Source organism: Emys orbicularis, chromosome 1, assembly GCF_028017835.1.
Source record: "Emys orbicularis isolate rEmyOrb1 chromosome 1, rEmyOrb1.hap1, whole genome shotgun sequence".
NCBI classification, from domain to species: Eukaryota; Metazoa; Chordata; order Testudines; family Emydidae; genus Emys; species Emys orbicularis.
In genome coordinates this window covers 102194772-102216263 of record NC_088683.1, presented here as the reverse complement: position 1 = coordinate 102216263, position 21492 = coordinate 102194772, and the positions used below count along the sequence as shown (strand labels likewise).

Below are 21492 nucleotides of genomic sequence, written 5' to 3'. Positions count from 1 at the left end.
CAAAGGGGACATGGTCTCAAGGGTCCAGCCCTAAAGATACATGTGAGGATTGGTACAACACTACTAGATAGACCCAGAAGGAAAGTCTAGCAGAAATGTCTTCTGTGTCATCTGCCTCCTCACTGGGGTTCACAGGGCCTCGCTTCCTGTGCATAAGATTGGTGGGATGGAAATACCACACCCACAGCAGGTGTGTTGTAAATTTAACTGCTCCTGTTCCAAGCAGCAGAGCCTCAGTTGGGGTAAATTGTCCTAGCTCCATTAATGTCCAGCTATTCATATAGCTTTTGTCACTCATTTTTTGTCATGGCTCAGTCCGAAGCTAGTTGCATACACCCCTGATTTAGACCGTCACACACCATGAAGCAAAGCAGAGTAGGCAATGGTTCAACTACTGGTCCCTTTCTGCCACCCTCACGAGTCTCCAGAAAAATTATTCTTTGGGGTACCCGTAATACTGATAACCTGCCCCAGGGGAGATTTCTTGGGGCAATCAGATACATCATGGCTCCAGCTGTAAACTGTCTTCTCACTTTGGGGGTCACCAGGCTCTACTGGTTGTTCTCCCTCCCAAGTGATAGTTCTCCAGGGGGAAGCCATTCAGTCACAGGTCTCTCACCTTGCATTGACTCCATGGGTGAAGTCCTGGCCCCACTTAAGTCCATGAAAAACTCCCTTTGACTTAGGTGGGGCCAGGATTTTACCCCATGGTTCTCGCCAGTCTGTAGCTTGGAAGACTCATAACAGGGTACAAACACCTCATAAACTCTGCTGCTAATCTTGCCCCACGGGGATCATTTAGCCAGATGCAACCAAGTCAGATTACACAGATTTAGCAGCTTGGATGGATTTTATCTGAAGTTGGTGTGAACTATATTTGAACATAAATTATCCATTTTTTCAAGATGTGCGGCAGTCCTATTTTCTGGTTTATTTTTGAGCTATGGCTGTAGAGTTATAACATGACACCTTTCTCCCAGAAATCAAGAAACACATATAGGAAACATAGCCTCAAGGCATGAAACAGAGACATTTACATTGCTACTGGTAAGACGGCCGTGAGCAGAGCAGAAATCCAATATAATACCCTGCTCCAATGATCTCTGGGACTCACTGACAGCTGATACCGAGTTTTACTTGAAATGTGTTTCTGCTCAGAAAAGTGACTCTGTAAAGCTAGCATTATGAGGTTCCAAATTCATTGTGTCTCCATGATTTCCAGATCAAACATGCTCACTTTACAAGTAAACATGTTTATTCTAACTTCTGGCTGCACATTCGCATCAGAAATCAAACTCTGTTCCTTTTGGGTCAGCCTCAACGAGAATAAAGGGTCTGTAATGGGATCGTAGTTATTCATTCTATTGATAATGTGCAAGCCAAAATAGAATCTAATTTGCTCTCCAATAGCTGTGTTGTCTCAGAAAGGGGTAATAGAAGTAAAAAGTACCTTGAAATTATTTCCGGTCACTCAAGTAAGCAGATCTGACTGACTATGCACACAGAGCAGATCTACCATGTGAGAAAGTGCTATTTTTACATAATCACTTTTCTGGCCCATGTTGGAATAACCCTTAAAATTAACACATCTAGGGCTAACTAATTCCTGGGCAAAACCCATTTAGAAAAGATAGCTTGAAGGATTGTTCCCAGATTTTGCATGAATCATTAGGTACCAGTGAGTAAATTCCATGATAACATCAGGTAGGTTGATACGAAGAGTGGGCTAACAAAAGCACTGATCTGACTCCAGGGATGTTAATCAGAAAACAGGCTAGCAAAAGACTTCCTCAGGTTGCGGATGGTTTCAGCTTTTGCCTCATCTTCGTTGGCGTTTCCCCGTTGTGATGATTCAGATATGCTGAAGGTGTTCGTCAGGGACTGGGATTTGCTGAAACAGAAAGAGACATTCATGCTCAGAAAGGCTGATGTTGGATTCATTTGGGCAGGGGAAGTTGGTAATTCAAAGCTGGTCATTGATGCTGTGCTGCAATTGCAGCAGACAAGTTCAAGGGCAGATGTGGGGAGTCTCCATAGGTTGCGAAGGCACCTGAGGCCTGTTTGGAGGCTGCTGGCTCTGATATTCACAGTTCAGGCTGTGTTTGGGGTGTGCAGAGATTGAGGCAGGGTTTTCAATGTCAGTGTTTTTACAAATCTCCATGTGGATATCTGCTATGACAATGGACTAGAGGCCCAATCCAACTCTCATTAAAGTGAATAGAAAGATTTCCATTGAATACAATGGGAGCTGGACTGAGCACCAGGTCATCTCCAGTAATATCTATGGTACCATACACTTCCCAGCTAGGCTCCTTGCCTGTGTGCTCTGTGACTTCCACACCAGCGGTACTTAATACATACATTACAGCTAAGGCCCAAGCAGAGGAGCGTCTATTGTTTACAAACCTCAACAAACATGCAAATCTAGTATGTGAAGAAAAGCAAAGGTCCCAGCTGCACCCTTGGCAGGAGAAGAGATGATTAAGGATGCCAGCCTAATGCTCTGCACAGCTATATCAGAGACCCATCTTAATTGCCAAGGTCTCAGTTTTCCACTGCCAGAGGCTAAGAGTGCTGTTGAGGCCAGACTAATGGTCCAGTGGTTCATTATGCAGGAAACCCAAGCGTGTCTCCCGATCTGCAGGATGGCAGAATAGCAGTTCACCCAGCCCTTCAGGCCTCATCTATACTAGGGTGTCTCCCACCATTGCTATTGCCAGGTCAGCTCCACTAGTAGTCCCAACACAGGGAGCACTAGTGGCCATCTGGGTTTTGAGCATCACTTGCTTTGCTCTGACATGGTGCTTAGCACAGCAGTGGCATCTGGATCCCTCTTTATAGTAGTACTCCCAGCCTCGCTACAAATGCTTGGAAATTTGGGGCAACAAAGGTTTGTGCAGAGCCTAACCCCAGGGGAGAGTGAAGGTGTGATTCACATCAAGCCCTCTGGCCAATGACAGGACAGTCATGGTGTTTCCTTGACTGAGAGGATGGCAGCTGTGCCTTGCAGGAGCGGGCAAGGAGAAAGAATGTGTGTGTGTGTGAGAGAGAGAGAATGTGAAATCTCAGAGATGCAAAGGACCTCTCGCTCTCCCTGAAAAAAATACATGTGGCCCAAGGATCTGCCAAGGCCAATTCCATGGAGAGCATCAGCACAGGGGCACTTGTACCAATTAACTCACTGTTGCCCAGCCCTGAGTCTTGAAGAATGCTGTTGCCTGGCAACAAGGGATCAGACAGGCCCTGGCCTGTCTACTAAGCCAGGACACTTTTAAAGACATTATCTTTTTCAGATCTACAAATCTGTTAGCTTAAAGGGCACCTACTTCAGGTGTGGATGTGGGGAGGCCTGCTGCTTGGGTGTTTCACCAAGGCCTTGTTGAGCAGGAGCCCGTCCTTGGGCAGGGGGTCTAGGCTGCTGTGGTGGGAAGATGCCCGGCTTGGAGGCCTGGACTGGGGAGGTTCCAGTGGAAGATCGTGTTAGCTGGGGGGATCCAGGCGACCTCTGCTGCTGAGGTGAGCTAGACTGGGGACTTTGGGGCTGCTGGCCCTGAGGAGAGAGCCGTTGTTGTGGAGGTGCTCCAGTCCGTGGAGGCTGAGATCCCTGAGGCTGGCGTGGACCCCCTGCAGGGAACATGGATACAAAGGTATACAAGACACATTAAATGAGCATCTGCATGAGGGAACGGGCTCTAGTGAAAGGAGAAACATTTCAGACTCACTCCATGCAGAGACCTAAGGAAAACTATTTGTTATGGATACTGGATGCCATTAACCTGTTGGTCAGTGGCAACATGCCCACATCTATGGAGTTGCTGCTGTACAGTTCTTTGCCTTCTTAACACCAAGGAAACCCTGCCATCCTTCTCCCAGGTAGAGCTGTCTCAGCGTGCCTTAATTCTCCATGTGATTGTCACCATTTCTTGTCCTTGATGAGTCTTGTGTGGGAGCCTGAATTGTTGGGGGTGGAAGGTTGGAATCAATGGGAGAACCAGCTCTCCCCACAGAAAATGGAAGTTTGGGTCAACAGCACCTTCCCTGGATAGTTACGATGAGGTGCTTGTATGCCACATCACCATCCATACTTCTATATTATAACATGATCAGTGGGTGGATGCTTCAGCATTTTTGGATGAGAGACCCTCAAAGCAAAGCCTGACTTTTCTGCCATCCTAAAGCCACATAAAACGATGCTCCTAGAAAGTGAAAATAGACAGACATGTGTCCCTTAATGTTTTATACACCGTTTCAAAGAGCAAAGCTAATAGCCTTTAAAGATCTCATGTACTCTTGTGCATGAGTAAAAGTGTTACCCCAATGTCTTGGCCAAATTCCAGCTTGGGCAATTACAGTCTGCTGAGCTCAATTCTACCTGCATTTTCCACTGGAGATGCTATTCTTCTTGATTGCCTTTTCTGAACTGTTGTGTAATGTTTGTGTGCACTGTTGAACAGTCACTGTATTTCATCACAGCGCTGGCTGCAATTTCAGTGACGGGTGAAGAGATTCCTCTGTACAGTCTGAATCAGATCCCAAAATGAACTGTCTAGGTTTCTTTTGCCAGAGGTCCTAGAGTACAGTACCTTGAGGAGGTGGCCGTGGTTGGGGCGGTTGTCCAAGCTGAGGTCCAGGCTGAGGCTGCATCTGTGATTTCATTGACTGAGGCTGGACTTGTTGTGGCTGGAAAAAAATCATTACTGTCGTCAGAACATGTTCAAAAGGAGAACTAGGGATGACAGAACTTTGAATGTTGTGGTGTTTTCAACACACACTCTGCCACTGCAGCATAAGGCCTGTAAGGTTCCATGGTATTATGATGGAGAACTGAGTAGGAAAGAGCATGGAAACTGTTAGCTAGAAGAGAATGACTGTAGAGTTGCATTTTTTAAAAGTGGGTTTACAAACAGAGGAATTACCAGACTGGATCAAACCTGAGGCCCATCTAGCCCAGTGGCCAGCACCAGATGCTTCAGAAGTAGATATATGTAAGAATCCTGCACTAAACCTAACAGGTGTGGAGTTATCAGGTCTCATCCTGATTTCTAATAGTTAGAAATTGGCTTAAACCATGAGGTTTAATATCCCTTCCACATGGATTGTCAATTAATTATAACTCTGGAAATTCCTGACATCCCTATAATGTTCAATCCGTTTTTCAATCTTGTTAAGTTCTTGGTCTCAATGACTTTCTGTGGCAGTGAATACCACAGTCTAGTTATTTCCTTTTATTGGTTTCCCACCTTTTAATTTCATTGAATGTCCCCTTGTTCTCTCCTAAGAGACAGGGAGAATAGGTGTTCCTAATCTACCTTCTCTAGACCATTATTTTATATATTTTTACTCTGTCACCTCATATTTGTCTCCTTTCTAAAGTGAACAAGCGCATCATTTCAGTCTCTCTTCCCAGGAGAGTGTTTCCAGGCCCTGGATCTTTCTCACCACCCTTTTCTGAGCCCCCTCTAGTTGTGCACTATCCATTGTTCAGCTGGGGTGATTAATACTGCGAACAGTATCCAGATAAGGCTGCACCACTGATTTGTATAAAGGCATTAGAATAATCTCCATGTTGTTCACCGTCCCATTTCTTACAAATCCTAACAACTTGTTGGATTTTTTTGCCTGCAGCTGTGCACTAAGCAGAGGTTTTCACTGAGCTGCCTACTGTGAGGCCAGTTGAGTCGATACAGTAAATTTAAAACAAGTAGTTTAAATTTTTCCCTCCAAGGTGCATTAATTTGCATTTATCAACATTGAATTTTGTTTGCCATTGTGTTTCTCATTCACCTAGCTTGGTTAGGTCTTGCTGAAGTTCCTCCCAGTCCTCTCTAATTTTGCTATCTGTCTGCTCACTCTCCTTTTCTGATAATTAATAAACAGTTTAAACAACACAGGACTGTTGTGCAGAGGCCTGTACTCTAAGCTGTCCAAGGTAACAAGAGTCCAACTCAGCCTGTTACATAAAATTGTTTATGAAAGTCAGCAAAGTTGGAGCCACATAGACTGGTCCAAACTGGATTGTTTAGGTTAAAAGAACTGTTAAGGGGCCTTCAAGGCTCCTGGCAAAGTCATGGGTTGGCATGACAAGGAGCTAAACAAATCTAGAAATGGGAAGAAATGTTTAGAGTTGAAATCACTGACGTGTGTTTTAATTGGTTAATGTTATTGGGATGTGGTTGCCAACCCATTTTGGACATTGTTCATCTCGGAGTCACTAAATGGACGGAGGCCGGATGCGTGGGCTGGAAGGATTGAGCTTTGTCTCTGTGGCTGCCACTCCCACCGTCTCTTGGGATCCACCATGATACCGTTGGGCCTTTGTTGTCCTGTTCCTGAAAGGCAGCCTGACTACACTGGGCCAAAGAGAGGGAACCAAGTGACATTGCCACCAGCTTCAGCCAAATCCTGAACAATACCTGGGATGTGAGACTTGGGTTCCTGCTGTCGCCCCTTCACTGTGTTTCTTTTTCTTTCCCCACCTTATTTCTGCTCTTTCCTTTCTGATTTCTGTCTAATAAGCATCTGGCTTAGCCAGCCAAGACATGTCCTCCTTTCGCAACACTGTTATGAGCCTGGGACTGGAGAGGCAGCCACAAGCAATACTTTAAAGAGACCAAGACTGCTATAGTTTGCCAGATCTCAGCGTGGCTGGTCAGACCATGTGCTGTCCCTGTGTTTCTCCAGCAGCAAGGGTGCAAGGGAAAGGCAACACCAGGCACAGAAGCTGCATTTTCTATCTTTACTGTTCTTTTCTCTCCTCTGCTGTGTGATTGTCTTGTTTTGTCTTAAACACGGGAGGATTGGACTTTAGCAGCAACAGCTCCAGACCATCATAACTAACCTTTTCTCTTTCCCCCAAAAGACCGTTAATAATGCATCTTTAATTCCATCTAGCAGACTGTCCAACAGGGGTTCCTCCCTACATAAAGAACCAACTGACAGCTTCCGGGGAAAAGGGGAAGGGGTATTATTAAAATGAAAGTCTTACTTAATACTTTACTGCCTTGATTCTTCTCCAATCCCTCCTCCCTGGGTTCCTGCTATACACTTAAAAACGGTACTCGTATTCACAGATGTTTTTATTTAAACCCTGGCATGTTGTGCCATGGTGCAGTTTGGTCATTCGAAACTGCCATTGGCAAATGTTGCTCTAAAATAAGATGGGTTCAGTACTCAGCCTCGGGTGAGTGTGCGGTGAGGAGGGCGCACTAAACATGAGGCCTACTGGTCAGTTTAAAAGCAGAAATGATGGGTTCTGATGAACGGCAACATCAGCCAGGCCTTCTTTTCGGGGACTGGTGGCTGAGACCCAGGGTCTCTCTGAAGAAGCAGGGATGCCATTAGGGAAGGGCCTAACAGTGGCAGAAAGCCTCACAGGCTCCCTTTGGGATGCACCGGATTTCACCAGAGAGGCAAAGGTGGGAATAAACTCAATCGTGGGGATTGCTAACCTGTCAAGATGGGATGGAGAGTTGCAGCCAAACTATAAAGAGTTCTAGAGTCTCCTCAACGGGCACACAGAACTTGTGTTAATATTCACTCATGGGAGCAGAGACCCTAAGAGTAGCAGGGGCTCCATCAGCAGTGAACAAGCCACATTGTTTGGCTTTATAGGTTACCGAGTCATGTATTGCTGGGGTCCAGCTAAGAATCTGCCCATTCTTTGTGGGCAGAGATGGGGGATAGGTTTTCTTTATAAACCCTGCAGAAGCTCTCAGACTTAACTTCCCCTGGAGGGACAAGGTTATGATCCTGCCAGACTCTCCCTGGCATAGGTTGGTCTGACTGCTCTTGACTGAAGTTATTTGATGCCATGTCTTTAAACTGACTCTATCGCCCTCTTCCCCAGTCCACAGTCCATCAGCACTCTGCTGTCACCTACAAGGGAGCCTAGTTCAGCATGTCATTGCCTGCCATCATGCCACCCAACCTGAGTCGCCATAGCAACAGCTGCCTCATACTGCTTGGACATTTGTGAGCAGAAGATGCTCCTACGCTTGCCCTTTCTGCTGCCATTCCCTTGCCCACTCTCCACCCCTGAGTCCACCTCTCGCCAAACTGTTCTCCAATGTTTGTCTCTGATGATGCTTCTCTTTATAGTTTGTAGTCTTGGTCACAATCTGTACCCATCCAAAAGGGCCCCAGGTATATGTATGTGGTGGATAAGCTGAATGAGAATGTGATGCCCTGGTACTATGAATAGAGACATTGCTCAGGAACAACCCATGAAGGGTTTATGGAAGAGCTACCCCTGCAACAGTAACAGCAGAATGATCCAATACTTTGCATGGGGTGACATCTCTGTCCAACAGTGCCGGAACGTTCAATCCACTCAGGTACATGATTGGCTGAACACTCCTGGGGGGGTTTCAGAAAGCACCCGCTTTTCTGAATGGCTCCATCCACTCTTACCCAAGGCCTCGGAGGTGAGGGGGTAGATCCTGCAGTCACAAGAAGTTGAGTCATTTTGGAGACAACCAGATCAGCTACGAGCTGTGTGTCCTCCTCCACGTGCTCCCCTATCAGGGGCATCGAGCTATCCATCACCTGCACAAAGAGAGAAAAGGACAGCTAGTAAGGCAGCTTCCTAGTGGCAGAGGCAGGTCTAGACACTCAATCTGATGCCAAGCTGTGTTACTTCATCCCCAGGCAACTATTCCCATCATTCGCCCACAACCTGAATCGGCGGGAGCTGCCTATCACAATGGCTGGCGCATATCTGTTTTTGAGAAATGCTGCCTCCTGCCAGTTGGAGCCCAGGCCTAGGCTTGATAAGGGTTGCTGGAGACTTTTTTTGATCAAACACACACAAACTAGATTCTTCCTACAGCCAGAGAGGCTGATTGAATGTCTTTCATTGATGGGTGTTTCTCTGGAGTTCAACTGTGGTGATATTTGTGGATGACACTCCGACAGGATGGGTTCCAGGTATAAAGGAGAAAGGAAACAAACCGCAAAGAGACCCGTGCAGATTAGTGCAAGGGGGACTAGAGGCAACCAGGGCAAAGCTGGTAATCAGTGCAAAGCTCTGCAGGAAATAAACAACACAGGCACAAAATAGACAGGATGTCTCCAAACAGCAGTACCCATGCCATGAAAGTAAACTTCCTCTCAGCTGGTCTCCTTTACGCAGTGCTGACATTACTTTGCCATGTAAACACGCACTACAATTACCACAGGGAAGGTGAGGAAGCAAAAGTTTGAAGGGATCCACAGTCTTAAAATGAGTGAGACCCACAGCTGTACGCCACCCCTGAAACATCACCATAATCATCAAAGTTGTTTGTCATATCCCAACAGCTTTACATACATTAACCAAGTCCCATACAAAGCAGCTCATTATGGTGAAGCTAAGGTTCAGTTGGGGGTGCTTATTAACCTACCAGAATGTTAAGTTCTTTTAAGAAAACTAAACTTTAGAAATCCAGGAAATGCAGCAGTAAAGTTTGCATTTGTCAGATAAAGCTCTGACACACACAGATAACAATTGCAACCGCAAGTCTGCCCCACTAGAGCTCCAAGCGTAGTCTGAACTGAGACTCTATTCCCAGCTCTGCCACTGGCCAGCTAGGTGACCTTGGGCAAGTCACTTCCCCCTCTGTGCCTCAGTTTCCCTAGCTGTAAAGTGGGGCTAATGACACGGACCTCCTTTGTAAAGTGCTTTGAGATCTACTGATGAAAAGCACTCTGTAAGAGTTAGGTATTATTATTATTAAGCAGAATGTTTCGCACGTTTCTATAGTTAGGTTTAAGGAAGTCTGTTTGTGAAGTCAGTTCATCAACAGATGGTTCCAACCTGACCATTTGACATAGAGGTGACTTATTAATGGAGTAACTGTTCAACTCTCCTTAATTTGGTCTGCACTTTAGTTTTGTTACATATGAGCGTATATAAAATCCAGACGCTATGCCTGTGGACAGCTTTAATTTTGAAAATCTGATGAGAAGAGGGCTGGTACCAAAATCCATTGCTTTCTTGAGTTATGGTCTAGGACAGGGGTGGCCAACCTGTAGCTCCTGAGCTGCATGCAGCTCTTCAGAGGTTAATATGCGGCTTCTTACCTAAGCACTGATTCCAGGGCTGGAGCTATAGATGCTAACTTTCCAGTGTCACGGGGGGTGCTCACTGCTCAACCCCCTGCTCTGCCCCAAGCTCTGCCCCCACTCCACTGCTTCCCCCAAGGCCCCTACCCCTTCCCCTTCCCCTGCCATGCCTTCGCTCCCCCCCATAGCCTCCTGCCACCTTGAAACAGCTGACGGAGGGGGGAGTAGGCACTGATTGGTGGGAGCTGCCGGCAGGCAGGAGGCACTGGGGGCTGGGGAGCGGATGAGGGGGGCTGCTGACATTACTGTGGCTCTTTGGCAATGTACATTGGTAAATTCTGGCTCCTTCTCAGGCTCAGGTTGGCCACCCTTCGTCTAGGATATGTGTGGAGCAGGTTAAATGGAAGGGGGGTCAGCTAAATATGTTAAATGTTCAAATCTGCTGTCATCTCCTCTGCTTCTTTGTAGAACAGGCTTCTTGAGGTCCAGAGATAGCTGGGTTTGGCTGCCACAAAGGTGTGGCAGCAGACTGGCTGGGAGAACTATAAAACATTGGACTTGAAATCTAACCTGATTTCTATTAGGGGGTCTCGCTAGCATGTAGCTCTGCGAGGCATCCCCATTTCATTTGGCAATTCTGGAACCTGCTCATATGTAGGAAAGGACAGAGCCATGTCAACTTCATTTACCTTGTTAGTTTACTGTGAAAGGGATGGTTTATGACCACTAGATGGTGCCACTGTTCCCTTTAACAAGCCATTATCCAGTGAAGTAATCTGCTCACTCACTAACTCTGGGTGTAAATAACTGTGTAGTGATAGGTCTGTATTAAAAAAAAAACCCATCTCATCTCTTCAACTTGGGAATTATGTCCCATCATTACTGCAGCAGCATGTGATATGCTGGCTGAAGTGAAAGGACAGGGTATCATTTAGAAACAGAGACATCCAGGCTAAATTAATCCTGTTTTAGGCTCATCAAAGTCAATGGAGCAACATCAGGCATTAGGTTGTTTCTATGTCTTATTTTGTGATTTCTGACTCAGCTCACTTCTGTGGTATTGATTGAGGGAGCCCAAACACTGGGCTATCACTGACTAAGGCATGGGGAGGATGAAGCTAATAAGAAAGGACACAGTTTTTCTGGGCCAAATGATGCTCTCAGTTGTGTCAGTGCAGCTACTTCAGAGTTATACAGGTGCCAAGATCAGAATCTGGCCCCATAATGCTGAGATAAACCACCCAGATGGAATATATGAAATACAAACATATTCCTCTCATCTCTTCCCGAGAATGAGACCAAAGAACAGCTGAGGGAGAGGGGAAGATGTCAGCACACACAAACCCTGCCTTTGTAGTTGCCCAAGGTCAGTGGCTGTCTCCTGACACAGCTGCCGTTGCTCGATAAGATATCTCAGAGGGAACGGAAGGCGGCAAGGCAGAGAAGAGATCCAGGAAAACCCCTTCCCCGCCTTCTATCTTACGCCAAGAGCTGGAGGCTGGGTTTGTTATTCCATGTTCTCATGTGCGAGTGTCGAGGTGTTGGGTGATTGGAGGGAAGGAAGGAAACAGATGATTCGACAGATCAAAGGGATTGATACGACAATGGTGAAAGACTGGACAGGCCATCACGCAGAGCAGCAGAGTCCTTGTAGTGCGTGTGGCTAGATCCACAGAGCTCTACGATAACAATAGATGTGGCACTGCTGGCCATGAGAGAAGAATAAAAAACATGAAGTCAATCCAATTTTGATTACTCTTTAGTTTCGTGGATCATTTTACTCACCCCCACCCCCCGCCATCTGTAAAATGACTCATCATTGTGGAGTTATTTTAGATTACAAAAACGGGCCAGATTTTCAGGTGCACAGCCCCCAACAGTCACCCAGTGCACTGAGCAACGTTGAAAATCTGGCCACTCCTCCAGGTGCCTAAAGAGGAGTGAAACTCTTCTGAAAACTTGGCCTCCGTTGGGGGTGCTGAGCCCTTCTAAAAATGCCAGGCTCAGTGACAAAGCCCTTTAGTGCGGAGAAAGAAATACCAGTATGCTGAATCAAAGTCAGCGCTGCTCTGCGTGAGTGAAGAGCGCTGAAATCAAGGGAAGTGACTCGACGTCTGAATGTAGCTCTTAAAGTACTGCGAAACTATCCCAATGCCACGTGGCAAATAAAGATGGAGAGCTCAGCTAATAATAAAGGTATGGAAATCAGGTCGAAGATAAATTTATATTAATTACTTCAGATTTCTGGATGGCATAATCCTCCTTTCTTGTGCTCAACCTCCTCTCTCCTAATCTGAGCCCCTGTTTGCCATAAGCAATGGTGATAAGTCTCACAAAACACAGATCTGGCTGTCTTTCATATTGTGAGTTCTCAGGGAACAGTTTTCACATTGTGAAAATTCATTCCTTGGTTCCATGCCATTGTGCAATCTTTACCTTTTATTTATTGAGTGAATTTTGGAGTCATTTCTTGCAAAATTTCACAGCAAATTTTCCTTCTCACAAAGTGAAATGCAGCTGATTGGGCTGTCACACTCCCCTCCCCAACAAAACAAAACACAGAACAACCAACCCACGAGCTTCTGGCCAAAAAAAAGCCCACTCAAGGAACTGGACTAGGGGAAAGTAATTACAGTACTTCTCAGATTCTCTCTCAGAACTGGCATAAAGTAGAAAATGTGCCTGCTTTGCTTTGTTCTACTCTATTCCATTCATGTTCCCATACAGTGCCCATCAGTCTGGTATCTGAACTCCTGCTGAACCCCTGGCATAGCAGACCCTCTGGGCCAGATCCTTAGCTGGTGTAATTTGGCTTAGCTCAGTTGAAATCAGCGTGGCGCCTCTGATTGGTAACAGCTGACCTCACTCCGCGTGTTTTGTTCAGTGTAGAATCATGGTGTAATACGTGTGCAGGTGTGCGTTTCTGTCTGTATGTGCAATGTGGTAATGGGTGTAAGTCTATGGGTGTGCCCTCGACTCAGTGACACAAACATGGAAGCAGGTATGCAACTCCACCCCCATCCCGAAGTCATACACAGAAGGAGGTGTACAATCCTCCTCCCCCACACACACACACTGAGGCAGACATGTACACATGCACATGGACATACATACCCGCACAAAGGCAGATGGGTCAAACTCCCCACCCCACATACAAAACCACACAGGAAGATGTGTGTGTACACACAGGCACCCATGCATTCAGAGAGGCAGGTGTGCGTACCTTCTTACCTTCCCCCAGACACGGGCAGGTGTGTACACACACACACACACAGGCTGAAGTATGTTGAGTTTAAAAGGCTCTATTCTGGGGTGGGGTTTGAAGAGGAGCAGCTCCACCAAAAGCTGCTGACAACTTACATAGAGGAGTCAGAATGACAGCAGCACCCCTCTTGCCATTTGGAAGAAGCAGGCTAATGTTTTCATTGCTGGCAGAGCACTTGTATTACACGACCTCTGACAGGTCCCTGGTCCCCGAGGAGGAGATGCACAAGACTGGAATGTGCAGTCGCCGTAAGGCTCATGTGGTTCTCATCAGCTTCCCAAGCCTCGGTGGGTGGGAGTGCTCTCCCACACATAGCTTTCTAATGTGTCAGCACCCTCAAACGAAACTGCAGGCCAGCTTTGCTCATCTTCCTCTGCCTGGGCTGTGTTGGTGGAGTTCACAGCAGGTCAGATGCTGAGCCTCACTTCCAATAACATCACATGGAGGACACTAGCTCACTTGCCAGATTTGGTCATGCCCGGAGTGGCTCTTGAGTTTCCAATTTGATTTTCCCGCCAGCTTTTCATGACCCGTCCTGTTCCAATGACCCGGATCATGTTACCCGTCCCAGTCCCCTGTTCAACTCCCTGGCATGGGAGGTATCACTTTGAACGCTTGCCTTCTCAACCACAGCTTGTGCAGCTAATGTGACTGAAACCCACAAACTCTCTTGGGGGCTTGTCTTGCTTATCTGCTAGCTCAATAAACTCAGGCCTGGGCAAACGATTTTAAGGGATGCATCCAGGGTCTGATGAAGACAACGAGGCTCATTCATGCTACTTATAGTCCTCTTCCCTACAGCTCTAGTTCCATCCAGTTCATCGTCGGCTCCTATGTGACATGCACCCTGCTTGTGACTGACTCCTGAGCCTGACTTCTAATCTTAACATCGACCCAGGAGCCCATTCACAGGTATCTGGCAATTTGGTTGCGACTCACAGTTAGTCCTTGCTTGGGCACATTAGTTGAAATGATCCTGGTCACTGTGAGGAGAAAATGACTGGGTCAAGGGGCAGAGCGTGTACTTAGAGTATGTCTGACTGTCTGAGCATGTCAGCATGCGTGGGAGAGTTTGTGTTTGTGGACGTACTCGGATGAAGTAGACGTGAACTCCAGTCACTCAAGCTCTCACCTCAATGATATAGTCCTTCCCATCTTTGCTGTGGACAGCTTTGACGGCACAAATATCGAGGCCTCCAAACATCTCGGCGCAGGAGTCCGCCCAGAGTCTGTACCTGCAGAATCCACACAGACACATGGCTGGGAATTATCTGGCTGCTCAAGGATTAAAATAAGGTCTCCATGCTAGTAGGGTGCCAACTTTCTCAGCCTCCCACCAAATATAGACGCCCCACCCTCTGCCTTATTCAACCGCAATAAGATAGATATCATGACCTTTAATATTGATTCACCATCACCAGTACGGATAGAGGATTATGTTCTCACCAATGTAGAAACATTCATATACTTAGGCAGCACCATCAGCCCGGATGGTGGAACAAGCCAGGACATCCGGAACAAAATCAATAAAGCCAGGAACACCTTCAGGAGCTTAAATACAGTCTGGAAATCATCAAAATACAACACGAAAACCAAACTCAAGATTCATCAGAGCTGCGTACTTTCAACATTACTTTATAGTGCAGAATGCTGGGGAATGAGAAAGTATGACATGTCCAAACTGTCTTCATTCCATACCACCTGCCTCAGAAAAATCCTTTGTATCTTTTGGCCCAGAACAATCTCAAGCCAAGATCTATTGACACAGTGCAGCCAAGAGGATATGAGCACCATCATTGCCAGGAGGCGTTGGAGATGGATTGGCCATGTGCTTTGGATGGAAACTGATTCCATCACCAGAGTAGCAATAAGATGGACACCTGAAAGCAAGCAAAAATGAGGCCACCCAAAAACAACATGGCGAAGAGCTGTGGAAGCCGAGCTGAAAAACCTGGGGCACAGCTGGGGAACCATTGAAAGACTTGTCAGAAACAGACAGGAGCGGAGGAACTACACCACTGCATAATGGGAACATGATGATGATGATGATGACCCTCTGCCTCTGGAAGTGTATAGAACGCTCTTCACAGCAACTCAGAGTTATGATGATGAGGCATCCCCTCCCTCTATTCTACAGGCAATGGAGGAAATAGGAGATCTTGCATGATGAACGCCTACATTTTCCTTCATTGCACATCAACTCCCTACTCCTAGTTATATTCCCTCGAACCACCTGAAATCATTTCTATCTCTCACCGGTATTTACACACCTCAAATCTCCCCCACTTACGTGTCACTTAGCCAAGCTGTAAATGTTTAATTCATTTTATCTTTCCTCAGAAGAAAGTCCCTGAAATTGTTATTGCTCTGCCCTGAATTCCCCACCCCCCCGTAGACAACTTTCTGATGCTGAGATGCCCGGCAGTTGGCATGTTCTAGGTGTGGAGAGCCAGAGTGGAGCTCTATAGTGAGTGGCTATTACCTCGCTGTTCTGTGACATGATGTCTCTGAATATACAGCCCCAAACTGCACAGGCTTTTTCATTTGTTTCCTCTACATCACCACCCTGCAAGCTGTTCCCAATAACCCCTATATCCATTTAATATTACTGCTTTCCAAGTATTTCCCTCCTGTTGAATATATGCTGCTGTGTCAGAGTGAGAGTAGGAGTTGCTATATAATGGGAGTCCCTGCTTCCAGCTGTCCTAGCACGGGAACATGAGCTGGCAGGAGCAGGAGGCCATGTACGATGGGGTGCCCCCTCAGCTGTCTCTGCACTGGAAGAGGAGAGGGAATGACAAGAGATGCATTATGATGGCGACCATGCTCCCTCAGCTGTCCCTACATTGGAACAGGAGAGGGAATGAGTTTTGCTTGTTTTCTTTCTGTGCAGCTGTGCGGTGGTCCTGACCATTTCAATACAAAAAATCTCAAAGCAGAAGATCTGCAAGCAGGACTCTCACACTGGGTGGAAATTGAAACAGGAAAACACTGAGGATCTCAGAGCTACCTATGCAGACCTAATGGGGAAGGAGAAAAGAGCCTATGATCTTGAAGGCAACCGGAGCACCTATAGTTTGATCTTCATGATCTAATAATGAACCTGCAAGAACACAAAGTCATATACGGATGGGGCAAGAAAATAGCATATACAACTAATAAATCCTTCCTTGTCACTCCCTGCCTCAATGAGGAGACAAAGCGAAGCCACACCCCCACTCAGAGGAGGTAATCATAGAATCATAGAACTGGAAGGGACCTCGAGAGGTCATCTAGTCCAGTCCCCTGCACTCATGGCAGGACTAAGTATTATCTAGACCATCCCTGACAGGTGTTTGTCTAACCTGCTCTTAAAAATCTCCAATAATGGAGATTCCACAACCTCCCTAGGCAATTTATTCCAGTGCTTAACCACCCTGACAGTTAGGAAGTTTTTCCTGATGTCCAACCTAAACCTCCCTTGCTGCAATTTAAGCCTATTGCTTCTTGTCCTATCCTCAGAGGTTAAGAAGAACAATTTTTCTCTCTCCTCCTTGTAACAACCTTTTACTTTTACTTTAATCCTGTTATCATGTCCCCTCTCAGTCTTCTCTTCCCCAGACTAAAAAAACCCAATTTTTTCAATCTTCCCTCATAGGTCATATTATCTAGACCTTTAATCATTTTTGTTGCTCTTCTCTGGAATAGGAGGCTATTTCAGCCCCCATCATCTGTACAGTTATGAAACTTGTTAAATCACAATAAATTCACTCCAGTAAGCAGGCTCTTTCCAACCCTGGGTTTGTATGGAGGAGGAGGGCAGCAGGAATGCGCTGTTTACACTGGAGATTAACTCTGTGAATCAAGCAGGATGCCCATGCTAATGCACTAAGCGCTGCAAGGCCCACTCATGTGCAGCTGCAACTGGATGCTGGTCATGTACCACAGGGCAGCTTCTTGGGAGCAACGTATATTCTGGAGGGAAGCTTGAGGGTGTCTGGGTTCAAAATCCAGGCTAAGACACAAATGAAATGTGTCTCACCAAGTTTACTAATGGACATTCGTCCATATCAACCACCCTTTCTCCTGAGAGGCAGAATTTTCAGGTGCCCAGAGGTGGAATAGCAGAGGCTGCTCCTGGTGAGCACTCAGATGCACAGGAACAGCCGGGATAGGAATAACAGAGGTGCTGCAGGTTAGAATTAAGCACAGTGGCCGATGTGTATATACTTATGCATGTGTTTGTAGGGGAGTTAAATTTGCACTCGATTTGTCACCATGATACCTGGATTTAGCCAGCACTGTCAACCCCTCATTTTTGCCCAGTATTCAGCAAAGTATTTGAGCATGTGCTTACGTTCACCCCATTCAGCAAAGCACTTAACCACACTTAACTTTAAGCATGTGCTTAAGTCGTGCTGTAGCTTCAGTATCAGCTTTGCTCTTTCTTTTTTGAAAGCCCCTTCTCTTCCTTACCTCTCTGTCATTGCGATCTGCTCCAGCATGGCAGAACCTGTGTTTGCCTTCCAGTTTCCAGAGATGGATGTCCTCCTGGGAAAACAAACCAATCACAGGATGACAAACCAACCCCTCCAAAGAGGTAGTTTTCACACCTAACTGTGTGTGGGGAACATGGGTGATTCAGCAGGGTGTCCTTTCCAGTCCTACAGTCCACAGTGCTCCCAACAAATTCTGATCATCCAGTAAATGAAAGACTCAAACTAGGGGCAAGGAACTAAGAACCTCAATGCATCTTTTGTCTGCAGCTGGGTGGGTGACGTGTAGTGGCCTTATGAATACTTTTCTCCTTTTACACATCAGATCCTGAAAAGCCAAGATGACTGCAAAACGCCTCTGGGATAATTAACCTTATGCTCTGCATTGTAGAATCTAAGCTTATGTAATTCTCCTGGCAAAGATGTGACTGAAAAGATACATAGAAGTCAGATATAAACTACTCTCTGAGGTTGGCTTCTATTGTAGTGGTGGCCTGGAAAGTCTGTCTGTCTGTCCCCTCTTTTTTAATCTCAATGGCCCACCTGCTCTGGGACCCACCCGCCAACTTCTCCCAAAGGTTTTTTAGACTTGTAAAATGCTCCAAATCTCCTTCATTGTAACTGGCTGTGAATTTCAACAGAAGATGCTGCTGCTGGCAAATTCTGAGCTCTGTATTTGTCTGTCAAGTGCTGGGCTAGTTCATTTCTTTGCACTTAGGAAGAAGGCAGACTTTACACGGCCTGCAATGATAGCACCTTGTGCTGTAGTTCTGCCAGATCTCACAAGATTCCTGAGTATGGTTTCGACTAGTATCTGGGGAGGAAAGTGCTGTATTAGTTGTAAGATATTATCCCATCAGTGTGTTTGATACACCCATGAAACACTCCTATGCTGCAGAAAGCATGCATGGTGATTCAGTGGGTGGCACTCTTTTTCCCGCACCAGTCATGATCCAATGTAGCCGTGTGGTGCTGGGAGATGCTGATTGCTGCTGACATAATCTTTTCAGTGAAATGTAGAAAAGTCCTGATCATTTTTGGTCATTAAAGATCACAAGGCACTTTTCACAAGAGCAGAGGTGTTAAACCTGGTGTCCAGGCTAAATTCAAAGTTGGGTCATTACATTTTGCCCACTTAAAATTTCCTGAGAAATGTTTCAAATAGACATGGCCTCCTTCTTCCTTTTCTGCTCTAACCTAATATGTATGTACTGCTGCTGCAAACTGTTAAATGGCTCCTGGGATCCAACTCAGAAGGGGTGAAGTGGTTCCTGAGTATGGTTTAGACTAGTATCTGGGGAGGAAAGTGCTGTATTATTTGTAAGATATTATCACATGCTGTACTACTGGTTATCACACACACAAACCCTCCTTTCCTATTACCAAAACCGTTCACCTTCCTGACCTTTTCTTTAAGCAACAAAATCCTCCCTCTTTGAGGTTTCTGAGCCTTTTCCATTACCTAAGGACAGTGTTCAACTCTCAGCCTCTCTTTCCTTCTGTCTCCCTAAGTTATGCTCCTTTCTGGGGTTGTGTTTCCCAGCTTTTCAGTAGGAACGGCTCTTTATTTGTAATATGTGGGTTCAGAAAATTGCCCTGTAGTGATTGATGACATCCAAAATCTCATCAGTGATGAGAACTCCCAGATTCAGATTAGTAACACAGTGATGGAATATCAGCATTGAAAAGAAGTATTTGGAATATGTAAACAGATACCCCATCAAAAAAACAGCTATACTATGGTGTAATACAAGGAAATTCCATGTGGGCGAGTGGAATTCCATGTGCTGCAGTGGTTGGTTTATCTAGTTGTTTGTTTGAGCCAATCTGATGTTCTAGTCCAGATGCTTCATCTAGAACATACTAAAAGTTTCAGTCAAATATAAAAAAAATCTTAAAAAGAGACTTTCTCAAAAGCTGTCCTGACCATTAACATAAGCTCCACCACACCTTCATGAAATCCACTCCCTTCCCAGCATGAGAGAGCAGGTGAGTCTTGCAGCATGGCACCAAATTAAGGCTTTGGCAAACCAAGGTAGAAGTGAATTTGAGAGCCAAGGGCTCCTCATTGAGAAGGCCCTGCCACCAGACCTCTACTGTTTATACTAGAGGCTCTTAGCTTGAATGCCTCCAATGGCCCTAATTGCCATGGCGGTCAAACAAATAAAAGTGGCCTCTCGAATAAAAGGGACCCAGACCATATAGGGCTTTATAGGTCAAGGCCAACATCTTAAATTTCACCTGCAAATGAACTACTAGACAGTGTGAATCATGAAGCACTGGTGTAATATGCTCACTGTGTGAACCACCACTTCATAACTGGGCCATTCCATTCTGCTGTAGCTCAGTTTCTGGCTCCACTGCAGCCATTCAACTGCAAGAGGACAAGAGCACGAACATCAGGAGTAAGGTCTTAAAAAAAAAGGGTACAACCCTCTTGTTAAGTGCAGAGGGCAAGGGTTATTCTTGGCAACTGCTGCTACCAACCTGGGGTACTCAGAAGCAGCTGGCAGTCCAACGCGACCCTCAGGTTGCAAGCCTTAAAAAAACATGGTAAAAATCCCACCCCATTGGTTGGGATGCTGATATAATTTTTGCCACTTCTTTCAGTTGTTTTCCCTGATGCACAATTATTATTTGAGTTTTATCTGGTTCACCAGCATTATGAGGTCCCCCAAACCCATTCAGTAGAATTATAGGCGTGTGCCACATGGCTATTTATCTGTTGTTTTCAGCGTGGCTTTAGTTATAGGCTAAGCAGGTGTTCACCATCAGTGTAAGTCTGGAGTAACCCCACCGGAGTCAATGGGAATCTGAACTCAGTCTCTCAGTCACGGGTTGGAAGAAAGTATACTTGCATCTGGGGTGGGGAGGGATGAGCTAGTCACCCTGTAGTATCCTCCCGCTGTCAAACCCTGGAGGCAGAGTAGACAAATTCCAGAGAGAACTGTGTACACAGTCCTCAGGAGGAAGTGAGCTTTTGAGTTTTTGCATGTGTGGGAGGCAGTATGAAAACACAGGGACTGATTCCATTGCACTCATACCAAGAGAGTCCTCTCTCTGACTGACATTACAGCAGACACTGGTATTCTCAAACTTAAAGGCCAAGATGTTCCAGAGAGCCCAGTGATTTTGGATGCCTTCATTTTTGAGAGCCCAACTTGAAACACTTTCAAGGGGCCCGATTGTCAGTGGCTGGATGCCCTCACCTCTCTCATATGACATACAATGGACTTGTTTATCCCATAGAAAAAGTCTATTTTCAGTCTGGCACTGGGATAAACTCCATTACCAGATACCTTTCATAGGGAACAATCAGTAACAGAGACTGGCTATACAGATATCCCAAACTCGTTTCCAGTAGTGGCTCCATGAATAGGACAAAGGAACTTTTGTAGCAAACAATTCATTCAATGAATTTGGCCTTTTTCTCTCTTTATGAACTAGCTTTGATTTTCACTGATTTCTTCCCTATTTGTAACTGTTCGACAAATGTTTCATAGGAAACAATTTTATTTAGCAAACAATTGCTTGCAAATTTGCTCCCGTGTGGGATGGGCTATTAGTGCGACTGTTCACATTTGTCACATGGTATTGTTTCTGCTCCGTGATTAGATAAGGTAGGTCAGTGCGGTAGGGAATTTTAAAGGACATTTTAAACCTCTTTTCTGAGTCATTTGAGTCAGGCTTTTCCTGAGACATCACTGCTAG

At 45.8% G+C, this 21492-nt stretch overlaps 1 protein-coding gene across 5 annotated transcripts in view; it reads right to left on the bottom strand.

The window, feature by feature from the left end:
• Window positions 1–1758: 1758 nt before the first annotated feature.
• Window positions 1759–21492, bottom strand: part of SYN3 (synapsin III) — a 242317-nt gene continuing 222583 nt past the window's right edge. For 2 of the 5 annotated variants that reach the window (XM_065409146.1, XM_065409155.1), the window contains 6 exons: window positions 17762–17836; window positions 14439–14541; window positions 8410–8544; window positions 4584–4680; window positions 3327–3624; window positions 1759–1891 (listed from right to left, as the gene is read on the bottom strand). In XM_065409146.1, coding sequence (XP_065265218.1) covers window positions 1759–1891; window positions 3327–3624; window positions 4584–4680; window positions 8410–8544; window positions 14439–14541; window positions 17762–17836 — 841 coding nt within the window. Of the gene's footprint in view, window positions 1892–3326; window positions 3625–4583; window positions 4681–5442; window positions 5458–8403; window positions 8545–14438; window positions 14542–17761; window positions 17837–21492 lie in introns of all 5 variants that reach the window. The other 3 variants (XM_065409163.1, XM_065409137.1, XM_065409172.1) reach the window with 3 other exon arrangements.